This window comes from Mustela lutreola, chromosome 16 (genome assembly GCF_030435805.1).
Source record: "Mustela lutreola isolate mMusLut2 chromosome 16, mMusLut2.pri, whole genome shotgun sequence".
NCBI lineage: Eukaryota > Metazoa > Chordata > Mammalia > Carnivora > Mustelidae > Mustela > Mustela lutreola.
Window position 1 is genome coordinate 712,481 of NC_081305.1, and position 26,370 is coordinate 738,850.

Here is a 26,370-nt window from a genome sequence, read left to right on the forward strand (position 1 = left end):
AGAGGTCACCGGGTGCAGATGGTCAGGTTTTAAAGGAATTTGTAAGCTGTCTGCAGAAGGTCAGTTGTTGTTTTTTTTTTAAAGATTTTATTTATTTGTCAGAGAGATAGCACAGGCAGGCAGAGACAGAGAGAGAAGCAGACTCCCTGCCGAGCAAGGAGCCCGATGCGGGACTCGAACCCAGGACCCTGGGATCATGACCTGAGCCGAAGGCAGCTGCTCAACCAGCTGAGCCACCCGGGTGTCAGTTTTGATGGAGAAGCTCCCTTCAGTAAAAACTCACCAAGACAGATCGGGGGGCCCATGCTCCCCAAGCCCCTAGGGCAGGTGTGTAGCTCCCCCAATCCTGCTTGTTCAGTCTCAGGGTGCTGAGGACCCCGGAGAGGGGACGGTGTGGGCAGCTGCCTTCAAAGCCCGGCAGGAAGGCGTGGGAAGGCGGGAGGGAGAGCACAGGCCAGAGACTCGGGGAAGTCCATGGGCGGGGGCACGGTGGTGTGAGACCCTCTCAGGGCAGAGGCTCCAGGCTGGGCATCCTTCACCAGCGTCTTTGCCCCTGGCTGGCCGGTGGGCGTTGGCAGGAACTGGCCTGGTTTTGGCACACGGAGCAGGGAGCAGAGAGCGTGTCCTCAAGCAGGGACCAGGAGGGGGGACCCATCGGGGACTCGCCCCCTTCTTCAGAGTGGCCGGCCTGAGTGCGGCTGGGGAGGGTCCCCACTGGAAGAAGCTCCAGGACACCTGGTGGCCCGTCCTTCCCCACCTGGGGGGCAGGGAGGCCAGGGCCGTCCCTGGGGCCCTGTGGGCTGTCTGCAGGGCTGCAGGCTGTGCCCAAGACCCGTGGTCCCGTCTGCTCATCTTCCACGCGGCCCAGAGAAGCTGCCAGTGAAGTTGCGTGTCAGCCCCTCCTCCGTCCCGGGGCGGGTGTCCCTGAGCCAGCCCAGTGAGCACCAGCCCCGCGGCACCCCCAGCCCGACAGCTGGCACCGCCGTCTTCCGACCAGTATCGAGCAACTTGGCGACAAACGCAGGCGTGGAGAACCCCAGGGGCTACACGAATCGCAGTAATGACCACTCAGCTGAAACCCGCCGTGGGAACAGAGGCGTGTGGTCCGCTGCTATGTTCGCCTCATTCTGGGGCCTCTGGGGCTGCTCTGGTGGACGCTGCGGCTGGAGGGGCTGTGCCCATGGGCAGGGGCTGCCCACGCCAGCGACAGGGCCCACGAGACAGACACGGGGCCGCGAGCCTTGTCGTTGGCACTTCTCTGCCAGACAGATGGACTCGGGGCAGCAGGGCCAGGCTGGGGCAAGATGGGGGGCAGGTGTCCGGCCGAGAAGCCCCCACCACGGCCAGGACTGCAGGCGGGTGAGCGGATTCCCCGCCTCCGGGAGAGAAGGGGCGCGCCTCGGCCGTCCTCGGCCGTGCTCACGCTCCCTGCCTTCTCCCGGACACAGGGGCCTCCGTGCTCCGACCCCGGCTCCCCCAAGTCGGGGGCTCTGGTGGGTGTCCAGGCTTGCCCAGGCCTGAGCCCCACCCCCCACCTTCCCCATCCCTCTTCCACTTCCTCCCCAAGCTGGAAACCCTGGAACATTCCAGACTCCTCCTCCTCCACCTCCCATACTCAGCCTCCCCGAACTAGTGAGCACCTCCTGTCCTTTGGCCCTTCTGGACCCTGCTGGGACCCTGTCCCAGCCCCAGGCCCTCAGGGCTCTTTCCTGGGCACCCTTCCCCAGTTCCAGAGAGGCCCTGCTTTCATGTCAGGCCACCACTCTGGCCCACTGTGGGGTTCACAGCCACGGAGGCATGTGGGCAGCCAGGGTCCAGCACCTCCTCCCCCTGAGTGAGGCTCCAGGGGGCAGGACTGTACCTGGACCTAGTTAAGGTCCGCGTGACCGCATCTGACAGAGAGGCCCCAGCTCCAGGAGCGCGAGGAGGGGACGTCCACAGACGCAGTTTATGACTTCGCAAAGTGCCCGAGTCTCCTCTCCTTGGGTGGTGGTCTAAGCATGGGTGATGGCCTGTGCGCAGACGTGTCTTCCCTGGCGGCTCACCCTGTCTTTGGTCTCTCCCTGGCCAGGGGCTCCATTCCTGCCTGGAATGAAGTCATGGGTGGTGGCATGGCCACTGAGAGGAGCAAGTTTCAGAACTTTATAGAGAGCCTGTCCACTAGCTGTCCCACAAGATAAGCCAAGGCATCTGCTGAGCTCCGGGCATGTCGGCGAGGCCGCGGAGGGTCCGGCCGGGCTCCTCTCTGCACAGAGGTGGGGCTGACTTCGGTGACCCCACGCAGCTGGGCTGAGTGGGCCAAGTGGGCCCGAGCCAAGCGCACTGCAGGCCGGGCCTCTGCTTCTCTGTCCGGGGGGCTGCCCGGCAGCGGGCGGGACAGGTGGGCCCGGGCTGCTCATGCGAGTGAGGGTCACGCCTGCTGGGGGTTTCCGTAGGGTACACACACCGTGGTGTCAAGGACAAAGAAAACCCTAACAGCACCATTAAACCAAGGCCCATGAACTGGGAAGACACAAAGACCCAAGGTACCAGAAGCAGAGCTGTAGGGAAGCGGGGAGGGGCGTCCTAGACCCGGGCAGCCCGTCATTTAGGAGTGAGGATGAGGCACCCAGGTATGTGAAGGCGAGGCCGTCTGACCGCTCAGACAGTCGCAGAACATTATTTATTACAAGGAAATGCCCTGAGCCAAGGTCACTAGATTTACCCACTGACTGTAAAGATAAAGCCTATTAATTTTCGTTTCCAAAACAAGAGAAGACAAACTCTGGAGAAGGTATCAGGACCACCGCGGGGCGGGGAGGAAGATACGTGCCGGCCTCAGGGGCCACATACGGCAGAGCCATAAACTCAGTGGGAAGAAGAACTCTCCACATTACAGCTTTTGAAATTTTAAGGGAACTCAACAGACATTCAGTATTTACTTATTTATTATTCGAAGTCCTCTCCATGCCCAATGTAGGGCTCAAACTCATGACCCTGAGATCAAGAGGGGCCACCAACCGAGCCTGCCGGGCGCCCCAGAAATTCAATTTATAATTCCCAAATAGGCAAGGAGAAAGAAGTAGAGAAGATCATCAATAAAACAAAAAAGAAGGCAAAACAAACTGAAAATCCGTAAGGCGGTGGGCAGAGAATGCAGACCGAGATTGCAGAAAGCGGTTCAACCATCGGTCATCCCGACCAACGGACGCAACGCAGTAATCGCGGGCGGGTTGTGACTGGATTTACAGACCCGCGCTCTGCTGCGCGCAGGAGCCACAGCCCAGCCCACCCAGACAGCGAGGACACGACACAGGACGGGGGTCTGAACACACGTTCCTGACGGGAAGAGCAAGGTTTCTCAGTGAAAGAAAACAGGAAAAAAGATAGAAATGTTAACTAACAATTCACCAAAAATAACTAATAATCGTGAGTAAACGGGCCAAAGAACATGGCACTGAGACACCCCAAGGACGGACAAACACGCCCGCCGTGCGGGGATTTTAACGGGGCCGCTTCCTGGGGGATGAGGGGGACCCCAAGGTGATCCCAAGGTGACCACACTGTCACGTGTTCCATCGCTTGGCCATGTAGGGGGCACGAAAGGCACCTTGGATCTCTAAGAGCCGGGCCCACAGGCCCATGCGCGGGATGCCGGGAGAGCAGCAGAACGGGGAGCCCTGGCCGGTCCCCACTAACTCCTGGATGGGGAGATTCTGTCAAAGTAGAAACGAAGTACCATGTAGCAAAGCATGACGACAGTCCCGGGGCGCAAGAACAAGCCGACGGTAGCCAGCGGGGGGCCCAGCTGAAGCCGCCCGGAGTGTCAGGTGGCCCTTGGGAGGCCGGACGGAGCGCGACAGCATTAGCTGCGCAAAAGCAACCACGGTGAGGACGCGCTAAACGGACTCCGCCGCCGCCGCCAACCGAGGAGACACGTCACCGGTGCTGTGGGGCAGGGTGCGCAACGGTGACGTGTCAGAGAGGACAGTGGACCCGAAAGCCGGACGGCAGGGGTGACGCGGGCTCTCGAAGAAGCGACACGCGTGGACAAACCGGCAATCACTGAGGAGACCGACGGGTGATTAAAGACGCTCCCCCCAGCCTCGTGCCCGGAAAGCCCGCGGGCCCAGCACGCCTCGGGCCGGCTTTACCTTCCGAATCCTGGATGAAATGCAGGCCCAAAGCCCATATCCAAACCCCTAGGGGAGAAGGGTGTCAGGGTCCAGTTCTCCAGAGGTCTGACAGGCACAGGGGCCACAGCATGTGGCGCGCCACTGGGCTCTGGGATGGCACCGCGAGCAAGGCACAGACACACGCCTGGGGTCCAGAAGGACCGCAGCCCGCTTCCTGTCCACTCGGGCGGCGGTGACCCGCTAATGACAGATGTCCCCGGGCAGAGGCGGGGAGTCCAAGGTGCGGGCGAAGGAGGAGGGTGGCTTGCCAGCGGCGGCGTTGGTGACCGTGGAAGAAACCAGGACCCGGCAGGGGCTGCAGACGGAAACCCGCACTCACGATTCCAACAAAGCCCAAATCGACCTGGGACCGACCCTCTCTAGAGACGGGCACAAGTATCACGGAGGGACTGCGAGCGGCCAAGGAGCCTGAGAACCGCTGGGCGGGCCATGTTTGTGGACCAGGGGGGACCCCTGTGTGACGACATCATGCCATTAGCTTATAAATCCCATCACCTCGGGGAACTCCTCGAGTAAGGCTTTTTTTCTTCTTTGAAGATTTTTACATATTTGGGGGCACTTGGGCGGCTCAGCTAGTGGAGTGTCTGACTCTGGCTCAGGTCATGATCCGGGGTCCTGGGATCGAGCCCCGTGTCCAGTTCCCTGCTCAGTGGAGGGTTTCTCCCTCTCTGCGTTCTCTCTGTCTCTCTCAAGTAAATAATTAAAAAAACCTTAAAAATTTATTTATTTATTTATTTATTTGAGAGAGAGAGAGCACGCATGCACAAGTTGGGGGCAGAGGGAAAAACAATCTCACACAGACCCCCCGGCTGAGCGCAGAGCCCGACACAGGGCTGGACCCCACGACCCTGAGATCATGCCCTGAGCTGAAATCAAGAGTCAGATGTGTGACCCAGGGGCCTCGCCAGTAAGGTTTTTTTTCAAAAAGGACCTTTTCAGCTGGTCTTAAAATTCAGATGGAAAAGCGGAGGGCCAAGGACAGCCACGACTCTCCTGAAGGACATGGGGGCAGAGCTGTGCTTGGGGACAGGGCAGAGTTCGGGAACAGCCTGGAGCACGCACACCTGGGTGCTGGGAAGAGTGGAGCCACGCAAATTCCGTGGACAAAAGGAAGAACCAGTCATTCCCACAGGACAAATCAGGGCCTTTCACACCACGTGTGAAAACCATTTCCAGTGAACTAGGGGCTTACACGAACAAAGCAAAGCTTTGTAACTTTAGATGAACATATGGGAAAATGTATTTAAGAAGCTGGGGCAGAAAGGGACTTTTTAGACAAGGAAAACCAACCATAAAGAAGATGAATGCATTTAAACACATTAAAATTTAAAAACTATTCATATCGATAGATACCATTAAACAAAATAAAAGGCATAACCAATGCATAATCAAGAAAATTACCAACCAAATAGGAAATGGGCAAAGAACATGAACAGGAAATTCACAGAACAAAACCTCAAATGGCCAGTAAATGTTCTCAAAATACCCCACCTAAGCAGCAACTAGGGGAAAGCAAATTAAAATAAAGAGATCCAAATAAATAAAATAAAATAAAGAAATCCCATTTATACACATCCAGAACCATGGCAAGAGGCAAAGTCTGTCCCTCTATATGGTCTGGAGGCAGTCTACGTGGCACGGCCTTTTTGGGAACAGGCCCATGCCAGTGACCACACAATCGGTGAAGGTGCCCCGTGGCAGTGGGTGAGCCCACCGGGCGACTCAGAGCTCAGGTCTGCGAACACAGTGGCAGTGGGATGGCGTGAGGCCGGCAGCGGGTCTGTGTCGACTCTGAAGGACACGGCATGCGCACCTGCATGGGCCCCCCTCAACTCCTGGAGGACGGGGGTGGGGAGTGCTGTTGTTACTTCCTGAGCAGGGTATGACGCAAGTCCCGCTGGAGGCTCAGACCTGATGGGCTGCGTGGACATGGCCCTGCCTGGTCTTTCTTCTGTTCTCAGTGTTTAAAATGATTAAAAACAGATGTTCTTGATCTCGTGTGAACAGATTCCAGCAGTCGGGGTTGGGGATGCTGGGATCCCGTGCAGGCTGCTTAGGGAGCATGGGGTCCCAGGCTGGAGCCTCATGCCTCCTGCTGCTGGCTCCCAGCATGGCCCTGAGCTCTCCTTGACCCGGCTCTGGGCCTCTCTGGCCACTGCGGGACCACGGGCATCTGACCCCGGCAGGTGGCTTCAGGACCTAGACCTGTGTTGTGTGTAGACATCTGTGTGCACGTCTGCGTGTGTCCGTGTGTGCATGTGCACGTATGTACCTGGATGTGCGTGCACAGCTGCTCAAGCGTGTACGTCTGCGTGCCTGCCTGCGTGTGGCACGCACACCCGTCTGACTGGTGCCATCACATCGCCTGCTCGCTAAGACGCGGCCCCTCCCGGTTGAGGCGGAGCTAACAGGTGTCCCAGGTGCATCAGACGCGGCTGCTTGGTGCTGGCGTTTCCACGGTTTTATTGTGTGCCGGCGGGGAGAGGCCGCTAGGCCAGAATGAAGCCAACTGACCGCTTCCCGGCCTGTAGCCGCCACAGGGCACCCGAAAGGCAGTGTGCCTGCAAGCGGAAGGTTATGGGGTGCTCCCCACCAGCCGACGACAGACACCGGAGCCTGGGAGGGCCGCCCCTCGAGGAAGCACGGACGTGCGGTCTGCACACAGCTCGGTCACGCCCAGAAGTGGGCACGCGAGCTCACAGATAGGGTCGCCCGTACGTCCATGTTCATGTGCTCACCCCCACGTGCACCTGTGTGCACACGCCACACGCCTGCGGGAAAGCCCCTGTGCCAGCCCATGCAGAGGGATGGAGCCTTCCGAGGGCGCCGAGGCCGCCTGACCCAGCTCCAGGCGGAGTGCCTTGTGGTCTCGGGGGAGACCAGGTTAGGTGGGACCATGGTCACAGTGCGGGGACGGCACCACCTCGGAGATGCAGCCTGGTCCCCCCACCATCCCGAGCCCGTTCCTGCACCCCAGGTTTGGGGCCAAACCCCTGAATGAAGGTCCTGGAACACCCGTTTGGGACCGAGGGCCACGTGGGAAACCCCCTTGCCGGGCCTGTGGCCTGCACCAGGCACAGGGAGCGACCTTCAGTGATGGGATTTCCCCCAAATCCTCCTGCCCTCCTGCGTGGGCGCCCTTGTCCCTGTCGGCCTGAGACAGACTCGGAGAAGCATGTGGGCTGGTGGGCCGGTGTCAGGGCTGTCCCCAGGCCATGCTGCCCACCGAAGTACTTTTCCCCATAGAGGGGTCCCCGACCCGGAACCCAGAAGAGGGAGGGAAATCGTGGTCGCTGGGAGGGAAGGTTCATGTTTGAACAGAGGACACGCTGTCCCCCACAGGCAGGATGAAGGGCTGCTCTGACCTCTGCGCAGAGGCTGGGGTGGGGACATGGGCTTGAGGGCACAGCAGGCCAGGGCACAGCGGTCCCAGCACAGTGTGCACTGGAAGGGCCGCCCAGCAGCCACGGCCAAGCATGCAGGACCGCAACCCTGAGCAACTGACCAGAGACGCAGGGTCCACGAGGAGACGACAGTCCACTGCGGCTGCCACGGACACGGGGACGCCAGCCGAGTGTCCGGCAGCCCAGGGCAGTCGAGGGGCGGCAGAGAGAGGTGGACACAGGACAGACGGTCACCAGGGTCACATGACAGGCCACGCTAACAACTAGAACCACAGTTTTCAAATTCACTGTTCAAGGCTTGAATCTTCTTCAAAAACCTTTTTATGTAGAAACCCCAGACGACACAGAAGGGAGCTGGAGGTTCAGAGCATGAGTGGATCCCAGGGGCCCTTGAGTAACTTATGGCTGGCCTACCCAGCCCAGGGGATGGGGGTGCGCAGGGCACCGTACAGGTGTGGGAGTGGTGTGTGCCCCCCCATGGGGCTGCTTCTGTCCATGGGGCACTGCTGTTTTCACAGAGATGCTATCCTCCCAACAGACCCGAGCAGAGCCCGGCTCCGATGCCGCTCCCCGACGGCAAGGCCAGCCTTCGCGTCCTAGGACCTGGCTCTCAGCGCCACCCGCCCTCTGTAAGGCCCTCCCACTTCGCCCCTCGGGGCACAGGGGGCTCGGGGGTGGTGTCCCAGCCTCAATTGGATGGGCCGGGGCCACGGTGGCAGGCCACTCTGCCCACAGACACACCTGGAGCGTCCAGTCCCCAGGCCTCCACCCCCACCCCGACACCAGGGGCATCTGTCCTGACCCCAAGGGCCCAGCACGGAGGACTTCTCCCAGCTGGCCAGATGTCCATCTGGGAGCAGCACGGGAGGAAGTGGATGCAGACGGCAGACACAGAAGGATCTGAATGTGGACACCGTGGCCGGGGGCTAGCCACGCGCCTGGGTGAGTCCTTGACCACCAGGAACCCTGCACGGCTCATGTGGCCCCAAGGAACTAGACATACGAGGCCCGGCGGGCCCGCAGCTGAGCAGACACGGGAGGTCAGTGGGGCACGGCAGCCGGGCCTGCGCTGACCCTCAGCTGCCCCAGTCCCATCACCAGCTTCAGGGCTGCCTGGCACGGCCTGTGAGGGAGCTGGAGGGGCCAAGAGGTCTTGACCCACGGGAGGCCGTGCTGGGGTCTCCAGCCTCAAGGGACTGGGCCCCAGGGAAGCGAGGTCCTCAGGCCTTGGTCAGAGCCAGAAAAGCCAGCCTCAAGTCATGATCAGGGAGACCGAGGCAGCAATGATGCTGTTCGGGCCGGTTCCCCACCCTGGGGGCCCCAGCTCTGGCTGCCCTGGGGCTACCTGTGTGAGTGTGGACACCCCCCATCTGGACACGCCAGGCCCACAGGCCGTCTCCGCTCCCAGCAGGCAACATGCAGGCACCCTGGACCCGCCACCGCCTTCCAACAGGCTCAGCCCTGGGGTGAGTGGGCGGCGGACACCCCCGCAGGACCCCTCCAGGCGGACCGGAGTCACCGTGGCCCATCCCCAGGGCCCCTGTGCCTGGCTGTGCGCTGGAGTGGAGGGCAGGAGGGCCTGGGGCTGACAGAAAGGGTTGTGCCCGCAGGGAGCCTGGATGTGTGTGGGGGGAGGCCAGCCTGGCCCGGGGGAGCCTCGTGACGTGTGGCCGCACGGGTGCGGGAAGGGGGCTGCGTTCTGGTCCTTAGACACGCGCGTCCCAAAGACGAGTCAAGGTCCTTCTGTCGCCTCCTCAGCCGAAGACGACGACTGTTTGTTTTGAAACTTGATAAAAATCATAGCATAAACCAAATAATTACATAATATTTTTGGGAATCAAAATGTTCAGCACTGAGAGATACAATGTCAGATCAGCGGGATTAAGTGAGGACCCTGCACGGCTCGACCTGGTTTCCCCCAGTGGCATGTGGGTCTAGGTACCACGAGGAAGGCCACGGGAGCTGGAAGCCTGGCCACGTGGAGTGGGTGTGGTGCGGACAGTTTCCTGAGTTTTGCTGGGAGGCCTGCTGCCCTCGGGGACACCACTGGGCACCACGGGGCCCGGCCGGCAGACGGCGCACGGGGCCAGGCGCCAGCGTGGGGTGGGGATGGAGCAGAGGTGCGACCGGAAGCCAGCCTGGGCTGACGAGGCCTCGCCGTGCCCTCGCTTCGGTCGGCCCCACTCTGTTCCCTCTGCGGGAGGCCTCTAGCTTAAAGGGGATGCTGGCTCACTGGTGCCCGGCCTCGGGGCACCCTGGTCACCCGGGTAGAACTGCCTGACGAGGTTCCTCTTGTTGATCTTCCCCATCTGGTTCCGCGGGATCTCCTCCACCAGCAGGAACTCCGAGGGCACAGCATATGGGGCCAGGACACCCCTGTGGAGATAAGCAGCCTCGGAGCATCAGGCACTAGGGGCCTGGACAGCTCCCGGGATAAGGATCCTCACCCCCGGGGCCCCGAAGCCTAAGCATATCCCGTGCCCGCTCTGTGTGGCTGCTGTGGACGCGAACACGGAGATGTGGCGGCCCGTGTTCCAGACCCACCCATGGGCAGAGGCCAGGCCTCCTGGAATGGAAGAGCAGGTCCCACTCTGGCTGTCACAACAGCAGGCCGCGGCCAGATGCGGGGAGCAGGCAGGTGGACAGAGCCCTGGGCTGGTGGTCCCGTGGGCTGGGGCAGCACTCCCCACAGAGCCCCGTGCTGAGCAGGGGGTGAGGCTAGTCTGTTGGTCCAACAGCTGCTCTGCTGCCTGTGCCCCCACGGGGGCCCTGTTAGATGGTGTGTTCTCCGGCAAGGGGCCCCGCGGACGGGTCTGACCACCCCCAGGCTCTACTTGGAAACGCCTCCTTAGGCGGCAGGCACTGGTTTTCTCCGGAGGCCCCGTCCAAACCACCAGGCAGTGGTGGGTCTGGGGCCGGCAGGTGCGTGTGGCCTTCCCGCCCGCAAACTGTGGGGGTGAGCTCAGCCACAGGGGCGGCACTGTGGTGAGCTCACCGTGGGTGGTGACAGAGACCCTGACTCTCCAGTCCTTGCCGGGTGCTCCTCCCCTTCGTGGGCGGGGTCCACGCGCACACCAACAGCCCGCGGAAGGCATCCCTGAAGGCATCGTCAGCCTGGGGTGGCTCGCGCTGAAGGCAGCAGCTCAGGCCAGCACGGGGGGGGGGGGGGGGGGAGCGGCTCGGGGTTCAGGTGCTGGCTCGTCAGGGCAGAGGGTGCCCCCACCCATGGTGCCGGCAGCTACGGGAAACAGCCGGCGGCACACAGGGGAGGGCTGGGCTGGACTTGGCAGGATAAGCCACGGGACTGTCCAAGGGACTCTGGTGGCACAGAGCTGGCATTAAGAAACAGCCCCTCGGAGCACCCTGGCCTCGCTGCCCAAACCCCGTGTGTCCAGGCATGTGTGCTTCCCCTGCGGCAGCAGCAAGCCGATGCCAGGGCCCAGGGCAGGAGCCCCGAGACTCTGCCAGCCCCGTGCTGGGCGGTCTGGTGAGCGGAGCGCCGTTCCCCTTGGCCTGGGCCAAGCACCCTCAAGAATGAGGCCAAACTTAAGGCATTTTCGGACAGAGATGCCGACAGTCCCCGGGAGGCCGGGCAGCAGAAATGAGCGGGCAGCTGCCGAGGAACCCGGGCCCGGGGGGCACAGGCTGGGACACACGTCATTTCCTGGGGACTGAATCCTTTTGGAGAGATGACGCTGGGGCAGAAACACGCCGGTTTGAGTCACGTGAATCCGGTCATAAGGAGACTTTTTGATAAACACCGCAGAGGACTAAAAGTGCATTCGGTCTCCCTTGTGACTTTCCCCGTGTCCTCTCCTGCAGCTTCCGCCCCTGCAAGAACCCGGGACAGGACACGCACCACGCAGAAGCTACGTGCCGATCGGCTGTTCTCGGTAAGCGGGAGAGTCTGTTCCAGGCCCAGCCATGCTAGGAAAGAGGCGAGCGTCGGGGGAGAGCCGCGGAGGCGGGCGGCCTGCGCAGGTGGGGGCTGTACGTGAGAGCCCGGCGTCAGGAACCCTAACCGTGGCCGCTTCGGGGATAAGGGACGAAAGCCACAGGAGTTAGAAAGTGACGGAGAAGCATCGGAGGGATGGCCGGGGGCCCGGCATTTCCAGAACGTGTTCGCACGGCAGACGCCAGGGGCGCCCGGGGCGCCTGTGAAGGGCCGAGCTCAGCGAGCGGCAGAGCGGAGCCGTTTGGGGAAAAGCGGTCTTCCCGGGGCCGCGGGCCGCGGAGCAGGTGCTCTCCGGGGAGGACGGGCGGCCTGCACACAGTGAGGACGGGACGCTAAGCCAAAGCCCACCACTCCTCTGGGGGCTCATCAGACATCAACTGTGGGTCAAGACCACGCATCCCGGGATTCCCTTTCGGACTTGGTATCTCAGGGATAGAGGGTAGTGGGTGGGCCGCGTCCCGGGCACAGACGTGCTGCTGTCTTGCTCTATGCCTCACTCACTGCCTCGCAGGGACATGTGGCCTGAGCCTCCGGCTCTTGGCCTGGGGAGCACCGGCTGAGGGAGGACTCGTCAGAAAGGAAAAACGTGGGAGAACAGAGCTGACAGAGAGGGCCACTCACTAAGGGCCACATCCGAGAGGCGGACCTGCCCCACCATGGGCTGTGTGGCCTCGGCGTCGCTGCCCAGCGGCTGCCTGGCTTGAGGACACAGAAGCCTGGACATCGGCCTCACTGTGGGACAGTTCTGGAGACAGCAGTCAGCCGCTGGCCCTGACCTCTTAGGGGTGTCGCCTGCCCCCACCCCAAGCGTACAGAGTACCCGCCTCAGGTCTTCCCGTGGCCACGGTCCCAAGCCTGACCCGTGTGCACGGGCTGCCCGAAACCGGACCCCAACTCTCGGCAGACAGCTCCGCACTGGTGACTGGCGTTTCATCGAAACCGCGACGGCGACTAGAATACCCTCCTCCGTGGAAGTCCTGCTCCCAGTGTGTGTCGGCAAACCCAGCGGAGCGCATCGCGCAGCCACGCTGGCCCTCACAGAACAAGGGCTTCTGCTCCTTGCGGAATCGTGCTGGACGAACCCAAAATACCTTCAGCACCAAGGAGGGAGGCACGTTGGGAAGGAGGGGTGCAGAGAGACAGCAGAGGAAGCAGAAACTTCCCAGACTGGAAATCAAGAATTTGGGGGACATTACTGCGTCCTGAGCTTGGGACCATGGCCACATGCCTGCAGCCCCCACCCCCACGATCCTTTGGGCTCTGGCGTGACTGGCCGTGGGGCACCGTAGGCACGGGAAGGGAGCCTCTGGGTGTCGGCACATGGAGAAAGCCTCGGAGCCACGGCGCGTGGGCACAGAGGCCTGGGGACGGTCTAACGTCAGACGAAGCTGAGCCCGCAGGGGCGCACGGTGCGGTGGGGGCGCAGGCCAGGGGAGAGCTGTGGCCCCAGCTCCCAACGGCCATGTTCAGCACAGGGTGGGTAGGTGAGGCTCTGTGCCTGTGGGTTCCTCCCGGAGCCGGGGGAACACCCTGTGCCCCTGTCCTGTGCCTGGGCCGCCCACCCTGTGGTCCTGGCTCTCTGTCCCTGGCGATCATCACACGGCTTCCCTGCAGCCCTTTGTGTGTTGGGGGCAGCCTTGGGAATGTGACGTGTCACCTGACCTCCAGGCACCCCCTGACCCTGAGATGGACAGCGGCAAGACCCAAGTCCTCCCCACCCCACCCCCGCCCATCCCGACCCCGCGACAGTGCGTCCCCCCGCGCCCTCCTCCAGCCCCCGCCTGCCCCTACCTTGCCCACTCTTTGAGCTCCCTGTGGGATGGGGAGTGTCCCTCTTGAAGGGTCACCACTGCAGTGACCCGCTGGCCCCACGTCATGTCTGGAACTCCAATCACGGCCACGTCTGTGGACAGAGGGGAGGCCGTGCTGACCACCACGGCCTGGGGACTGCCCACGGGGTGGGGTCAGCATGGGCTCAGCACAGCTGGTCCTCCCGAGGACGGGGCGAGGCTGGTCCCCACGTGTCTCCCAGGTGGAGCTCGGGGTGGGGCTGGTTTTCCTGAGTCCCTGCCCTCCCTGCACTATCCAGGGGTGGCGACAACAACCAGTGAGCCCTGTGGGGGAGCCTCTGCCCTCTCCAGGGTCCTCAGCCTGTGACCTGAGGTTGGGGCAGGTCTGGGTAGGCCCCATGAGTCCTGGACCAGCAAGCACCAGTGCCCACTCTGGCACAGGCAGGGGGCTCAGCCCACGGTCACAGCGAGCAGGCCGGTGCTGCTGAGGTCAGGCCGGGACCCTGGCCACAGTGCCGAGGTGGGGGGCATGCAGCCGGCAGGCAGAGGGTCCCCACTGGGTGCAGCCCAAGGGCAAGTCACCTGCCCGGGTGTGTCCACAAGCAAGCACAGTTGGAGGCACGTCTGGATCGTTTCCAGGACGGGGGCTCTGCAGCCAGCTGGCCGTCGGGGGTCCCTGCCACGGGGCTGGGGGCCACGTACCTGTGATGCTGGGGTGCGCCAGCAGCAGCCGCTCCACCTCCAGGGCGCTGACCTTGTAGCCACCGCTCTTGATGATGTCCACGGACGTGCGGCCCCGGATCCAGTAGGTGCCGTCCTTAAACACTGCCGTGTCGCCTGAGGATGGGGCTCTGGTCAGCGAGACGTGCGTCCCAGGGCCCCGCCTGTTTCGAGGGGCCCACGCGTGGAAGCAGCGTCCCCGCTGTCCCAGGCCGGCTGCCCGCGTCTGCGGCACCGACACCCCCACACGGAGACCCGGGCTGGGACGGCAGGGCACGTGGGCCGTTTCGGGACAAGGCAGCAAGCATGAGGATCACCGGCTGTGACCTCAGCCTGGGGTCTGACCGTGGACGGCTCCGTGCAGGCAGCAGGGTCCCCAGCGGCTGACGGAGTGGAGACCAGGGCTCTGAGGTAGGACAGCCGCGCTGTCACCACCCAGCTCGGTCCCTTCCGGCCCTCTCAGGCCCGTGCAACAGAGAGAAGAGCCGGCGGCTCCCGCCGGCCCACTGTGGGGTCCTGGTCATGGCAGGGTCCTCGTGGAGAGAACCTCACTGCAGCTCCCCCCATTCGTGGGGTCTCCCGGGCTACAAGCAGTCCCACGGACTCTCTGAGGCCCTCCTGTCCCTCCGCACTCACGGTGTGGTTTCCCACCGGGCTTCCCTGCATGCTGGCTCCCCCGGAAGCCCAACTGGGCCTATTCCAGGCCATGCTGGGCAGTGGGATGGTCAGTGGGATAGGGGCCAGCGGGGCCCAGCCCAGAGCAGGGAGGGTGCAGGGGCGGCCGGCCTGAGTGTGTGTGTGGACACACGTGGACGTGTGCACGTGGACATGCGTGTGGACCCGTGTATGGATGTGTGCGTGTGGCTGTGTGCACATGGACATGCCCCGTGCAGCCACCCCGCCGGGCCCCTGGGAACAGCTGGCACTGCCCACCTGTGCTCCCGCGGCCCGAGCACTGGGTCATCAGCTGGGACACAGCTGGGGTTTCATCACGAGTCACGGCACCCACGCAGGAAGGCACCACCCGTCACCTGCCGCTCCCTGACCCGCCGCTCCCCGGGCACGAGCCGGTCTACTAAACCAGACAGACGCGGTATGTGGGCAGGTGGCCGGCTCACTGATCGTGGCGTGGGAGGGCCAGGCTCCAAGAGGACAGGCCACGGGCGTGGCGGGTTCTCTCACTGACAGGAGGCAAAGGGAGCCGGAGATGCTGCAAGTGCCTCAGGGGCGTTGTGACCACAGGACGGCCTGACGGGGTGGCCGGCGGGAAGGCTGCAGGGGTGCGGGCCGCAGGGAGGAGTGGGGTGGGCGACCTGCTGTGGGTGTCGCGAGGCCCACTGTGCTCCCCATAGCCGGGTGCAGCCCCTGCTCTGGCTGCGTCCCCTCCCCACTGGACGGTTGTGTGCACCCCCGAGAGCTTCCTGACCGCCAGGCACCTGCTCCTTAAAGGCACCGATGGGCCCAGTCCAACGGTCACTGGCTCGTGCTGTTGGACAGACACTGCACCAGCCCCGGGTCCCTCCAGGGCTTTCCTGGCCCTGCTCCCAGCACCTCCGCTCACCCAGAGACCCTCCTGGGTGAGGGACCCTGCCCCGGGCTAAGGTTCGTCTCTGGTCCTGCCAGCGACATCCCGCACTGCCCAGATCACGGCTGCTGAGGCTGGGGGGCATCTCCCCAACATGGCAGCTGCCCCCAGGCTCTTCTTCCAGGCCTGCCCTGACCGCCAGGAGAGGAGGTGGCTGGCTCTGGCTCACCTCCCCAGGTGGGCCTGCCCTGCTCTCCGGGGACCCCTCTCCACACTGCCTGGAGACCCAGAGAAGCCGGCCACCTCAGTTCTGAGCGCAGGACCTTGCGGGGGAGGGGTGTGCAGGCTGATCAGGGGACACACTCGGAACCGAGGCCCAGTCCACAAGGCTGCTCGATGCCCCGGAGACAAGGGCCCTCAACGGCCTTTCCTGGCCCTTCTGCTCTGTTTGCTGGATGCTAAATCCCAGCAGAGACGATGGCTGAAGGCCTGCGCTGTCCCTCGAACTCCCATGAGTCTCTAACCCACGGGCAGCCCACTTCCGGAGGGCAGGACGTGCTCAGGGCCGGGACAGGGGTCAGAAAGAGGGGTCCTGGGCAGCAAGGGTGGGGGCCGTGCGTGCGAGCCCGACATCTGGGTGCGACCGGCCGGCCACCTGCCGTGCTCCCCAGTGGGGCAGAGCCCTGAGCGCAGGGATATGGGGAGGTTCTAGGGAAACAGCAGAGCAGGAGAGTGGGGCAGATGTGCTACAGCATCAGGGGAGGAGCTGGTAGTCCTCATGGATTCCGTGGGCCTGGTGGCGCCTGCCACCCGCAGCAGGAAGGAACACTGCCTCCCAGACACAGGGGCGCGATGGCCACCCCGACCCACATACACACATGCTCAGAGGAGGCGGGATACTCCCTGACCAGCACACCCACCCGGGCTCCCGTGGGGACTGGAGCCTTCCCTCTGGCACCACGTGATGCACTTGAGGTCCGGCCTGGGGATGGAGGTCCCTGCCTCACCTGGGACACCAAGTTGCCTGCCCTGTGGCCAGCGTCTGGCCCTGCAGCTGGGGAGATGTGAGCTGAGCCTGGCCGGCGGCACCCAAGGGCCCTGTTTTGGGCAGTGACACCCAGCCTGCTCCGACCGCCGCAGGCCACACGGCTGGAACTCCTCCAGGGAGCCTGTCCCGTGCTTTCCCGGAGCGTCTGCCTCAGGAGAGATCGGGTGTGGCACACAGAGCCCCGGCCAGGGGACATGATCTCAAGGGAGTGACGCAGAGGGAAGAGGCCCGTCCCCAGAGGGTCTGCTTGTAGGGTCTGTCTTCATGCCGTTCTCTGGACAAGCAATGGGGGCGGACGGGACAGAAGCGAGGCCGCAGACCAGCACGGACGCACACATGAGGAGGGCAGTGAGCACACACAGCTGGGCACACGCGTGTCAGGCTGGTGGGCCCGGGATGAGCCCCAGCATGGGCTCTGGGGTCTTGCTGGGGACAAGGGTGTGGACACTGGGCAGAGGGATGGGGGTGCACAGGGCCGTCCAGCTCGCCACCCGCATCTGCCAGCGAATGTCTCCCGATCGCAAAGAAAACACGTTAAGAAACCGCTGTTCGGTTTGTGGAGAAGTCTCTGCCTCCCCTGGGGGTCCCCCAAAGCTGAGTCACCCCAGTGTCTGTACACACACGATGACTCCACGAGTCTCAGGAAGGATTCTGCGCTAACTCGGCACCCAGAAGCACGCACAGAAACCCCTGCTCTGAGGCCTACTCCTGCGCCACTGAGGTCATCTGTCCGCCAGGGGTCAGCACCCCATGCCTGCTGGGAAACACCCGCCCTGCTCTCTGGGGCGGAAACGGGGGTGCAGGGCGGCAGCTGCACCCCTCTGAGCCTGCACGTCAGGCCCCGTAGGCCCCGCGAGCCTGGCACGGGCTGTTCCTGGCATTGCCCCCACACAGGGCTGGGGGACAGGGGGCAGGTCGGGGGCAGCTCGTGTTGGGTCGGCTCCCCCTGGCCATGGGGCAGCTCGGCCTCCCCTGTGTCCCTCCTGCTCTCAGCCCTTGGGGGACAGCCAGGCTCTGCAGGGCAGAGAATCAGCCGAATGGCTCCCAGGACCACAGGCTGTAGTGTGCTGAGCGCCAGCAGGACGGACGTCAGAGTCAGAGCAACCAGGGCGCTCGGCTTGTCCGATGTGGACTCGGAATGAGAAAATTCTCCTCCCAATGTTCCTGGAGGGAAAGGTCGTATGGTGCCAGGAAGGACGGGGCCGCGGAAGCGGGCAACGGATACGGAGGGTTTCTAACCCTGGAGTCTACCTCGCCTGCCGAGCAAAGACACTACGGGACACACGCCCCCCTGAAGCGCATACCCACACGCCTGCCGTCAGGAGGCTCCTCGGGACACAGCCCCAGGCTCCGGAGCAGAAGGGCAGGAGGCAGCTGCAGAGGGGCCTGGGGGGGCGGCGAGCACAGGGGACTCCCAAGCAGGCAGGGTGGCCCTCAGGGAAACAAGAGGACAGAAGGACCCCGGTCCCCAGGAGCCTCGGGCCTCACGGTGCATACATGGCACTGGAGCCACGAAGCGTGGCCCCTCCGAGGGGAGGATGGGTGTGAGCAGCTACTGCTCTCAAGCTGGGAAAACCAGTGGCTCTTCCGGCCATGCACGTCACTGGGCCTCCGCCCATTCCCCCTGCGCCCAGGGGCCTGGGACTGACGAGGGACGGTGCGGCGACCACGGGAGCCAGCCCGCGTGCAGCTGGAGCCTGATGTCGGCAGAGGGAACGCGGGTCTCGTCACCACTGGGCACCGCGTCACCGCACACGGAGGCCCGTTCCTGCGGGTCCAAGACCGGCTTCACGAGGGCAGAAGAGCCCGGGAAACAAAGGACTTTGACGCCAGACGACACAGTACGGCCCCACCCAAACCTGCGGGCACAGCGGCCTGGCCATGTGCGCGCTGCACCACCGGTCCCGCCGAGCATCCCTGCAGGGGCGACCCTGCCTCCTGGGTCAGCGAGGCGCATGGGGCATGACGGCCGTGCCCTCCACGCACCCACACCTGCGAACACGCAGCCCGTGGCCCGGTTCCTAACTGTGACTCACCGGCCAAGATGGAAGCCCTCCTACCAGAGAGGGAAAGCAGAGCCTCAGCTGCAGCCAGACAGGGCGGGAGCAAAGCAGACACCGCATCTGTCGGGGAGGCGTGATGTCAGCCCAGCCTGTGCCCACTGTGCCCTGAGAGCAGCGGTGCTCACGGAAGGAGGGCGGAGAGCTCCAGGGAAGGAAGGGGTCCTCCCCCAGGTGACCGCGGCCGGTGGCTGCGGGAGCCCAGCACGCTCACAGACGCCACCCGTCCCTGTTGTCACTCTCTGGGACCCGGTTTCTAAAGGCCTCCCAACCCCTGCGGCCGGACACCTCCCAACACGGGCAGCAGCCCCCACGGCTGGGCGCAGGGGTCTTGCCTCGCACTTCACAAGTGACACCGCGGATGTCTGTGCCTGGCTCTGCCCGCCTCTCGGCTGCCCCTGTGATGGGGTCCCAGAAACACTCCTGACCCACGGCCCACCTGCAGAGGGAACGCAGCTGCCTCACAGTCAGGATCTTTTAAATGCGGTGACAGGGGGCGCCTGGGTGGCTCAGGGGGTTAAGCCTCTGCCTTCGGCTCAGGTCATGATCTCAGGGTCCTGGGATCGAGCCCCACATCGGGCTCTCTGCTCGCGGGAAGCCTGCTTCCCTTCCTCTCTCTCTGCCTGTGATCTCTCAAATAAATTGAATCTTCAAAAAAAAGAATAAATTCGGTAACAGGAGTCCATCTCTGTCTCTGTATTTCTCTCGCTCGTTGTGAGGAAGTGAGACCGTGTCTTACGTATTTTCATGGCCAGCTGCTCTGCTTCCTGGGGATCTGCCGGTCGCCTCTGCCGTTCCCCCAAGGGCTGCCCGGGCCCCGCGAGTGAGCCACGGGGACACGGCTCTGGAGAGCTCTGGAGCGCCGACGCCCGCCAGGGTCCCCTCCGTCCCTGTGCCGGTCTCCGGGATGCCGGGCTCTGGGAGGGACGTCACGTGCGTGCCGTGGAGAAGGCAGGAGCCTGTGATGCTCTAGCGGCTTCTCCCGGGGTCCTCGCCGCCCACCCTTGTCCCCTCCACCAGGGCACCGATGTGGAACAGGCGAGCCGTTCACCAGGCCACGTCCTGACGCGAGACAGTGGACGACGGAGCATCGTTAGAGGAAGTCACAGGCTGTCTGCGTCCTGACCCTCAGCCGGGTCTTTAACACAGAACCGCTCGGCGGGAGGCCTCAAAGGCAGCAGAAACTGTAACGTCTGCTCACTCGGTCCCCCTCCGTCCCGTGCCCGCGCCTCCGTGTCCTCCCGTCCGTGTCACCTCCACCCCGTGCTCTCATCCTTATGGCCTCACCTCTGTCCTGTGTCCCCACCTCTGTCCTCTGCTCTGGCAGCAAGGCCAACAAAAAGGGCTGAGGCTGAGGGCGCCCGGAATCCCCGGCCCACTGCCCTGGGCTAGCGCTGGGGCCATGCGTGTGTCGAACGGCTTCTCTCCGGGGCGCTGCTGTGCCCGTGAGTCAGGGTTGGGAGGAGATGCCTGTGGTGCTCGGCAGAGTTTCTGGGGGTGACGGTGGGTCTCCTCTGCAGCAGCCAGGGCTGCTGGGGCCTTTCCGAGGGGCTCCTTGTGCATCTGGGGAAGGAGGGGACGGCGGCAGAGCGGAGCGGGCAGGACTGGCTGGTGACCTCTCTGCTCTCGTCCCGAGGCGGGCCAGGCCCTCCCCCAGGCCCCCCTGCAGCAGCTCTCCGGCTCCCGCCAGGATCCTGTGGCAGGAGGGCTGGCCAGGGAAAGGGTTAAGTTTAATTTATCCTGATTTCTACTTAATATCTCGTCTCCCTGCAGGAGCAGCAGCTGCGAGCTGATTGCGCCCGCACATTATGCAGCCTGTGTCGCTAATGGCCTGTGACAAAGGCACACGGCTTCCAGGCCTCACCCCCGAGAGCCAATTAAACACACACGCTCCCTTCCTGTTTGTGGCGCATTACAATGAAATTAAACTGAATTTCCAAATCATTTTCTCCTAAAGACATCTCTTTACAATAATTAATGCACGCTATTCCTTTCCAGCTCAAACATGCATCGGCAGCAGCGAATGAACGTTCTCATGTGGACAGCCCCGCACTTGGCCTTGGGGCCACAAGGCGCCAGCGAGCTGCGACCAGCGAATCCACAGGGCTTGGAGTCCCGTGCCCGTAACGAAAAACCCTTTTATCTGAATTTAAAAATAAAAGATGGTGGGCACAAAGCAAGTCGGGCTTGCACACCGGGACCACTCAGAGGCTGCGGGAGGGACGTCCAAACCCACATAATGGAGAGAGGCCCACGGCCAGGCCGGCTCACAGGAACGCCGCGCTCGCCAGGAAACCAGCTGGGGGTGTTCCCATGCTGCCCGCACCCGTGCACAGGGACAGGACGTCCCGAGAACGGGACCAGGGCTCCCGGGGCCTGACCCCAGAACACTGCTCCCCCGTCAGGTTCCCAAGATCCAGCCTTGCTCTGAAGGCTGACACACGTCCACACTGCCAGCCCTCCCGAACCACCACGTGCCCGCGTCCTGTGCCCGGCACGGAGGGACGGGCAGCCTGGACACTGCCCCTAGCGGCTGCCGGGACGCGCGCTTGTCAGGCACAGGGCCGAGAACCCCAGACATGCCCCGGGACCACGGGGCGGACACAGGACTGGCCAGGACCACCCCGTGTGGACCCAGTGCCACCGGCAGGGAGACAGGAAGGGGGTCTTTGACACCCCCACCAGGAAGACCCTCCACCGGCCGCCTTCAAACCAAACCTTCACCTGTGTCAGGAGCCGTCACAGACCCCGAGACTGCCAGGGTCCATGAGTCCCTGCTCTGCCACTCGGTGACCTCAGGACTGTGACAGCAGCAGAGGAGAGGGGACACACGATCTCCCACGCCGACCCGAGCCCAGCGAGGCGCCCGAGCAAATGCTGTGTGGCCGCGAGACTAAGAACACGGCTGCCGTCCCTCTGAGAGGCGCGCAGCCCCCCGCCCCCCGCGGCCCCGCAGGACAGGGACGGAGGCAGACTCGACGGTGGGGCCGCGCGGTGGTGCATGGAGCAAGCCTCTCTTTTCGGAAAATACTGTCCGGAGAGGACTGTGCAGCGGCGCACTGTCAGCAGCGAAGTCGGACAAACACAGACGGGCGGGAAGAAAGGAGGAACCGCCCAGAACCCCACCACTGACCGGCCGGGAGGTCGTTCTCAGTGAGCTGCCACCGTAACGTTCAGCGTCTGCTGCCAAGTCCCCATTTCGGGACCACCGGGGCCAGGAGGGAGCCGGGGGACCCCGAGCAGCTCTGGGTCCTGCCGGGAGGGACTGCTGGCACACCACGCACGGGGCCCCGGGTGTTGGGGCAGAATAACGGAAAACGACCCAAAAGAACAAGAAACCATATTCTACCAGAAGGACCTGGATCCTGGGGGTGGGGACGGGCGAGAGGATTTAGAAAGCGGCGGCTCAGGGCAGGCGGGGAAGGGCCGGGCGGCGCTCGACATCCAGGCCCCGTCGTAACCCTCCTTCTAGAGGGTTCGGGGGCCCTGGGGCAGGGGAGGATGCAGCCTCAAAGACAGGAGACACAGAGTGCATCCCACGCCCTCTCTGCCCTGGACAGAAGACCCTGGGGTGCCCAGGCTGCCCCCGCAGGCCCCTCCTACCTGTCTTGAACCAGCCATCCTCGGTGAAGGCGCGTCTCGTTTCTTCTGGTCTGTCCCAGTATTCTCGGAACACAGACGGCCCTCTGACCAACAGCTCCCCTTCCTTCTCCTTGAACCCCGGGGTCACCTGCAGCATGGGAGACAGTGGACCCCTCTCAGGAGGGAGGCTCCACCTGCCTTTCTCGTGACCCCCTCACCACACCCTCTTCTGAAACTGGACACATCGTTGGAAATGATTGAAAATGCATCTTTCAACACTAGACCTCAGGTGGACATCACGGCAGTGAGTGTCTCCGTGTTCACCCTCTAGACTCGAAGCCAGGAGTCGCTGACCCATGTCATAGGGCCTGGCTGGATTCGAGCTGCCCGTCCACTTCTCAGAGTGAGCTCCTGGCATCGAAGACTCTCCCTTTCCAGCGTGTTTCCTGCACACTCCATGGCACAGGGGAGGCTCGGGGACATGGCCAGACACCACAGCACCCACAGAGGTCCGGCGGCTCCCATGGGGCCTTCCGGAGGTGGTCCCTTTGCTTGTGGAGAAGGAACTGAGCACGCAGCCACGCGAGAGAGGACGGGCCGGCCTCAGGTGCCTGGGACAGAGGGCGTCCAGATCGCGTGGGGAGCGGCGGGGGCGGGGGGGTTCACATCTCGGCTGGGCAGGGCAGCGCAGGAGGGAGACGGGGCTTTACAGGAAACGGAGAAGGGCTCCAGCGAAGCCAGGAGAAGGCGCAGAGCACGTGCACATGCGGAGGCCCTGCGGGAGCCTGTCCTCACACAGAGCGAAGGTGACCGAACAGAGGCCAGGGACCCTCCGGTCTGAAGCTCAGCTCCCCGCCCCCCCCCCCAGAATGAACTTATTCTGGGGAAGAACCATCCCTTCGAAAAGGCTGTCAGACTGCCGGGCTCATTGTCTGAGGCCTGGACGCAGGCCACACTTCCCAGGCCAACAGCCGGCGGCCGACCAGAGCCGGCCCCGCCCCTGCAGCTCTCCGCGGACACCGCAGCCCACTCCCCGCGCCAGGGCCCAGCCCTGTGCCCGCCATCCGGCCTGCCTGGAGGATGTGTTTCCCAACCAAACCAGACTTGATTTCACCTATTTTTCCCACTGCTGCCCTTGGTCTGATCCACTGCCAAGGTGAGACCATCTTCTTGCTGGAGATGGGGGACCTACTTCCAAGCATCAGCCCCGAATCCCAGATCCAGGGTAAGTAATGAACAGGGGACGCCTGGGGGGCTCCGTTGGTGAAGCGTCTGCCTTCGGCTCAGGTCATGATCTCGGGGTCCTGGGATGGAGCCCCGCGTCAGGCTCCCTGCTCGGTGGAGTCTGCTTCTCCCCCTCCTCTGCCCCTCCCCCGGCTCATGCTCTCTCTCTCTCTCACAAATAAATAAATAAAAATCTAAAAAAAAAAAAGAAGAAGAAGAAAGTAACATTCAGAATGGAGGAAAAGACACAGACCCGTAGATACAGAAGAAACAACAGAACCTTGGCCAGCTGGTCTCGGCTGAGGAATTACCAGGGAACGTTCCTCAGAAGGGAAACAGTGCCAGAGTTAACACGAAAACTCAGAAATGAAGTAAGAATCAGTAAATACTTGGGTGAGTAACATGGACCGTTCTGTTGCTCAGCAGTTCTTCCCAACAGTTTAGAAGGCAGAAAGCAAACACGGTAGCTCCGATCACGGGCTTTGCCTCCGTGCAGGATTCCACATGACAACCAGGCCGCACAGGGAGACAGCAAAGTGACCGGGATTCTGTGCCTGACCAGGCTGCAGTCGGGCTCCCGAAGCTTCTCCTAGGCCACCTGGGCCCCTCCTGTGACATCCGGTTCTAGCAAGAGCCCCACTCCGTCAGTTTAGCAGGAGCTCCCCCACCCTGATACCCCGTCACCCTCAAATCTGCTCTCACCCCCAGAGGACATCTGATCACCCCAGCCTGCCCTCAGAAGAGATCCTGGTGTGTTGGTTTAGCCAGAATCCCCACTCAGCCCTGATGTGTCCCCTCAGCAAGTCTCCACCCGCTGACCCCACCCGCTGCTGGGGAGTGAACGTCCACGGGCCCGTGCGGCACTCAGAACTGGGAAACCCGGCTGCGGGGGGCCCACAGCTTCCCCGGGGTCCTGAGTCCCTTCCGCATCACCACCTCCAACGAGGGTCACTGAACGTCTTCTCTCTGACCGTAGGAGTTCTGCTTCTCCAGGACTGGTGAGGACTGGTCGAAGCAGATCTCAATACGTATCATAGCCCCCAGAACCACAAAACCCATCCAGGAGTGTAAGATCAGGAGCTCGAGTACCAAATGACCGTGTAACACTGAGGAATGAGTTCAGAGAGGCCTGAACGGGCAGCTGAGCGATGGGGAGCCGAGGGAGCTACTGTGGGGGGCAGCACGCAGCGGCGGGAGACATTCGAGCATCTCAACCACCGGGTCAAATGTGAGCACTGCTCTGGACACGCCAATTGGAAGACTGCGGACTGGACTGGAAAGCCGGACGTGATCCAACCCTACACCGTCTGTGAGAAACTCACCTCCAGGGCAGCGCCACAGGCAGGTGAGAAGCAAGGGGACAAGACCACGCACAGCACGGACACCAATCAGAGCAAAGTACACTGACCACAGCTTTGTCAACACCAGGCAAAGGCAACATACGAGCAAAGGACTGAGGACAGAACGGTCAGGTCACCGACATGCCAGAACCATTAAACACGTGCATTCACTAAGGAAGAGACTTTCAAAATACATCAGCAAAAATGCAAAAGCAGAAACAGACAATGATGGTGGGGGAGTCACGTGTATCCCCACACCCCCCACCCAAGAACTGGACCGACGCTCAGGGAGCCGTGGGACCGGGCAGCACCGACCACGGTCCGTGGCCTGATGTCTGTGTCGCAGCACTACCAGAAGCAGGCGCGTCCACCAGGAAGGCCACATTTGGGGGCACACACACGCGTTCACAAATTTAAAGGAACTGGAATTGTATCCAACAAGCTTTGACTATAACAGAAATAAACTAAAAACGAGTAACAGAAAGATAACACTCTCCAAACACTTGGAAAACAGACAACACGCTTCTAAATAACCCATGAGTCCAAGATGTCTTAAGGGAAGTAAGAAAATTAGGAAATAGTTTGAACCGAATGGAAACGAGAACATCCGAATTTGTGCGGGGGACGGGCAAGCCCCCACAGCTGAGGAAGATCTGGCCGGCAAATGCGCAAACTGGGAAAGGGGGGAGTAATAGAGAGAACTCACGGAGTCCAGAACCAAGTTCTCTGAAAAAGGTTCGGTAACAGATAAACAACGCGGACGAGTAACAACAAAAGAAGCAGAAGACGCACCCCAGACCGCACAGTGTCCACGAGAGAACGGGCAGGCGCCACCTCAGACCGCACAGTGTCCACGAGAGAACGGGCAGGCGCCACCCCAGACCGCACAGTGTCCACAAGAGAACGGGCAGGCGCCACCCCAGACCGCACAGTGTCCACGAGAGAACGGGCAGGCGCCACCTCAGACCGCACAGTGTCCACGAGAGAAGGAGACACCGAGAAACACTGTGTGCAAAAATCCAACAACTTAAATGGATCAATTTCTCAAAAACCACGCTCTACCAAAATTCACCCAAGATGCATTAAAGGACCTGAACAGGCCTATAACACTGAAAGAAAATGAAATCATAGTTAAAATCTTCCAAAAAAGAAGCCTCTGGGCCCAGATGGTTTCACTGGTAAGTTCTAGTCAACATTTCAGTAAGTAGGTAATACCAATTATATGCAGAAAGCACGGGAGGGGAAATAATTCTCAACTCACTTTATGATGCCAGCACTACCAATACCCAAACAAGACAAAGAAGCACAACAAAAGGAAACCTTCGACGCAAACACCCTCCGCAAAATGCTGGCAGACCCAATCCAGCACATCTAAAATAAATGACACACCACAAGCAAGTGGGGTATGTCCCAGGAATGCGAGGCTGATTCAATACTAGAAAATCAACCAATGAGATCTACTATATTAGCAGCCTAATGAGGAAAAACCAGTTGATGTAAAAAAGCATCTGCAAATACGTCATCTAGGGGGGCTCAGCTGGATAACC

At 62.2% G+C, this 26,370-nt stretch overlaps 1 protein-coding gene across 8 annotated transcripts in view; it reads right to left on the reverse strand.

The window, feature by feature from the left end:
• Window positions 1-9,384: 9,384 nt before the first annotated feature.
• The window catches only part of ACSF3 (acyl-CoA synthetase family member 3), a 48,688-nt gene continuing 31,702 nt past the window's right edge, over window positions 9,385-26,370 (reverse strand). For 4 of the 8 annotated variants that reach the window (XM_059150743.1, XM_059150741.1, XM_059150742.1 and 1 more), the window contains exons 7-10: window positions 22,281-22,407; window positions 14,027-14,161; window positions 13,326-13,437; window positions 10,733-12,701 (exon numbers count right to left, since the gene is read on the reverse strand). In XM_059150743.1, the coding sequence (XP_059006726.1) occupies window positions 12,314-12,701; window positions 13,326-13,437; window positions 14,027-14,161; window positions 22,281-22,407 (762 nt within the window). In that variant the 3' untranslated portion in view covers window positions 10,733-12,313. Of the gene's footprint in view, window positions 9,956-10,720; window positions 12,702-13,325; window positions 13,438-14,026; window positions 14,162-22,280; window positions 22,408-26,370 lie in introns of those variants that run through there. The other 4 variants (XM_059150744.1, XM_059150748.1, XM_059150746.1 and 1 more) reach the window with 4 other exon arrangements.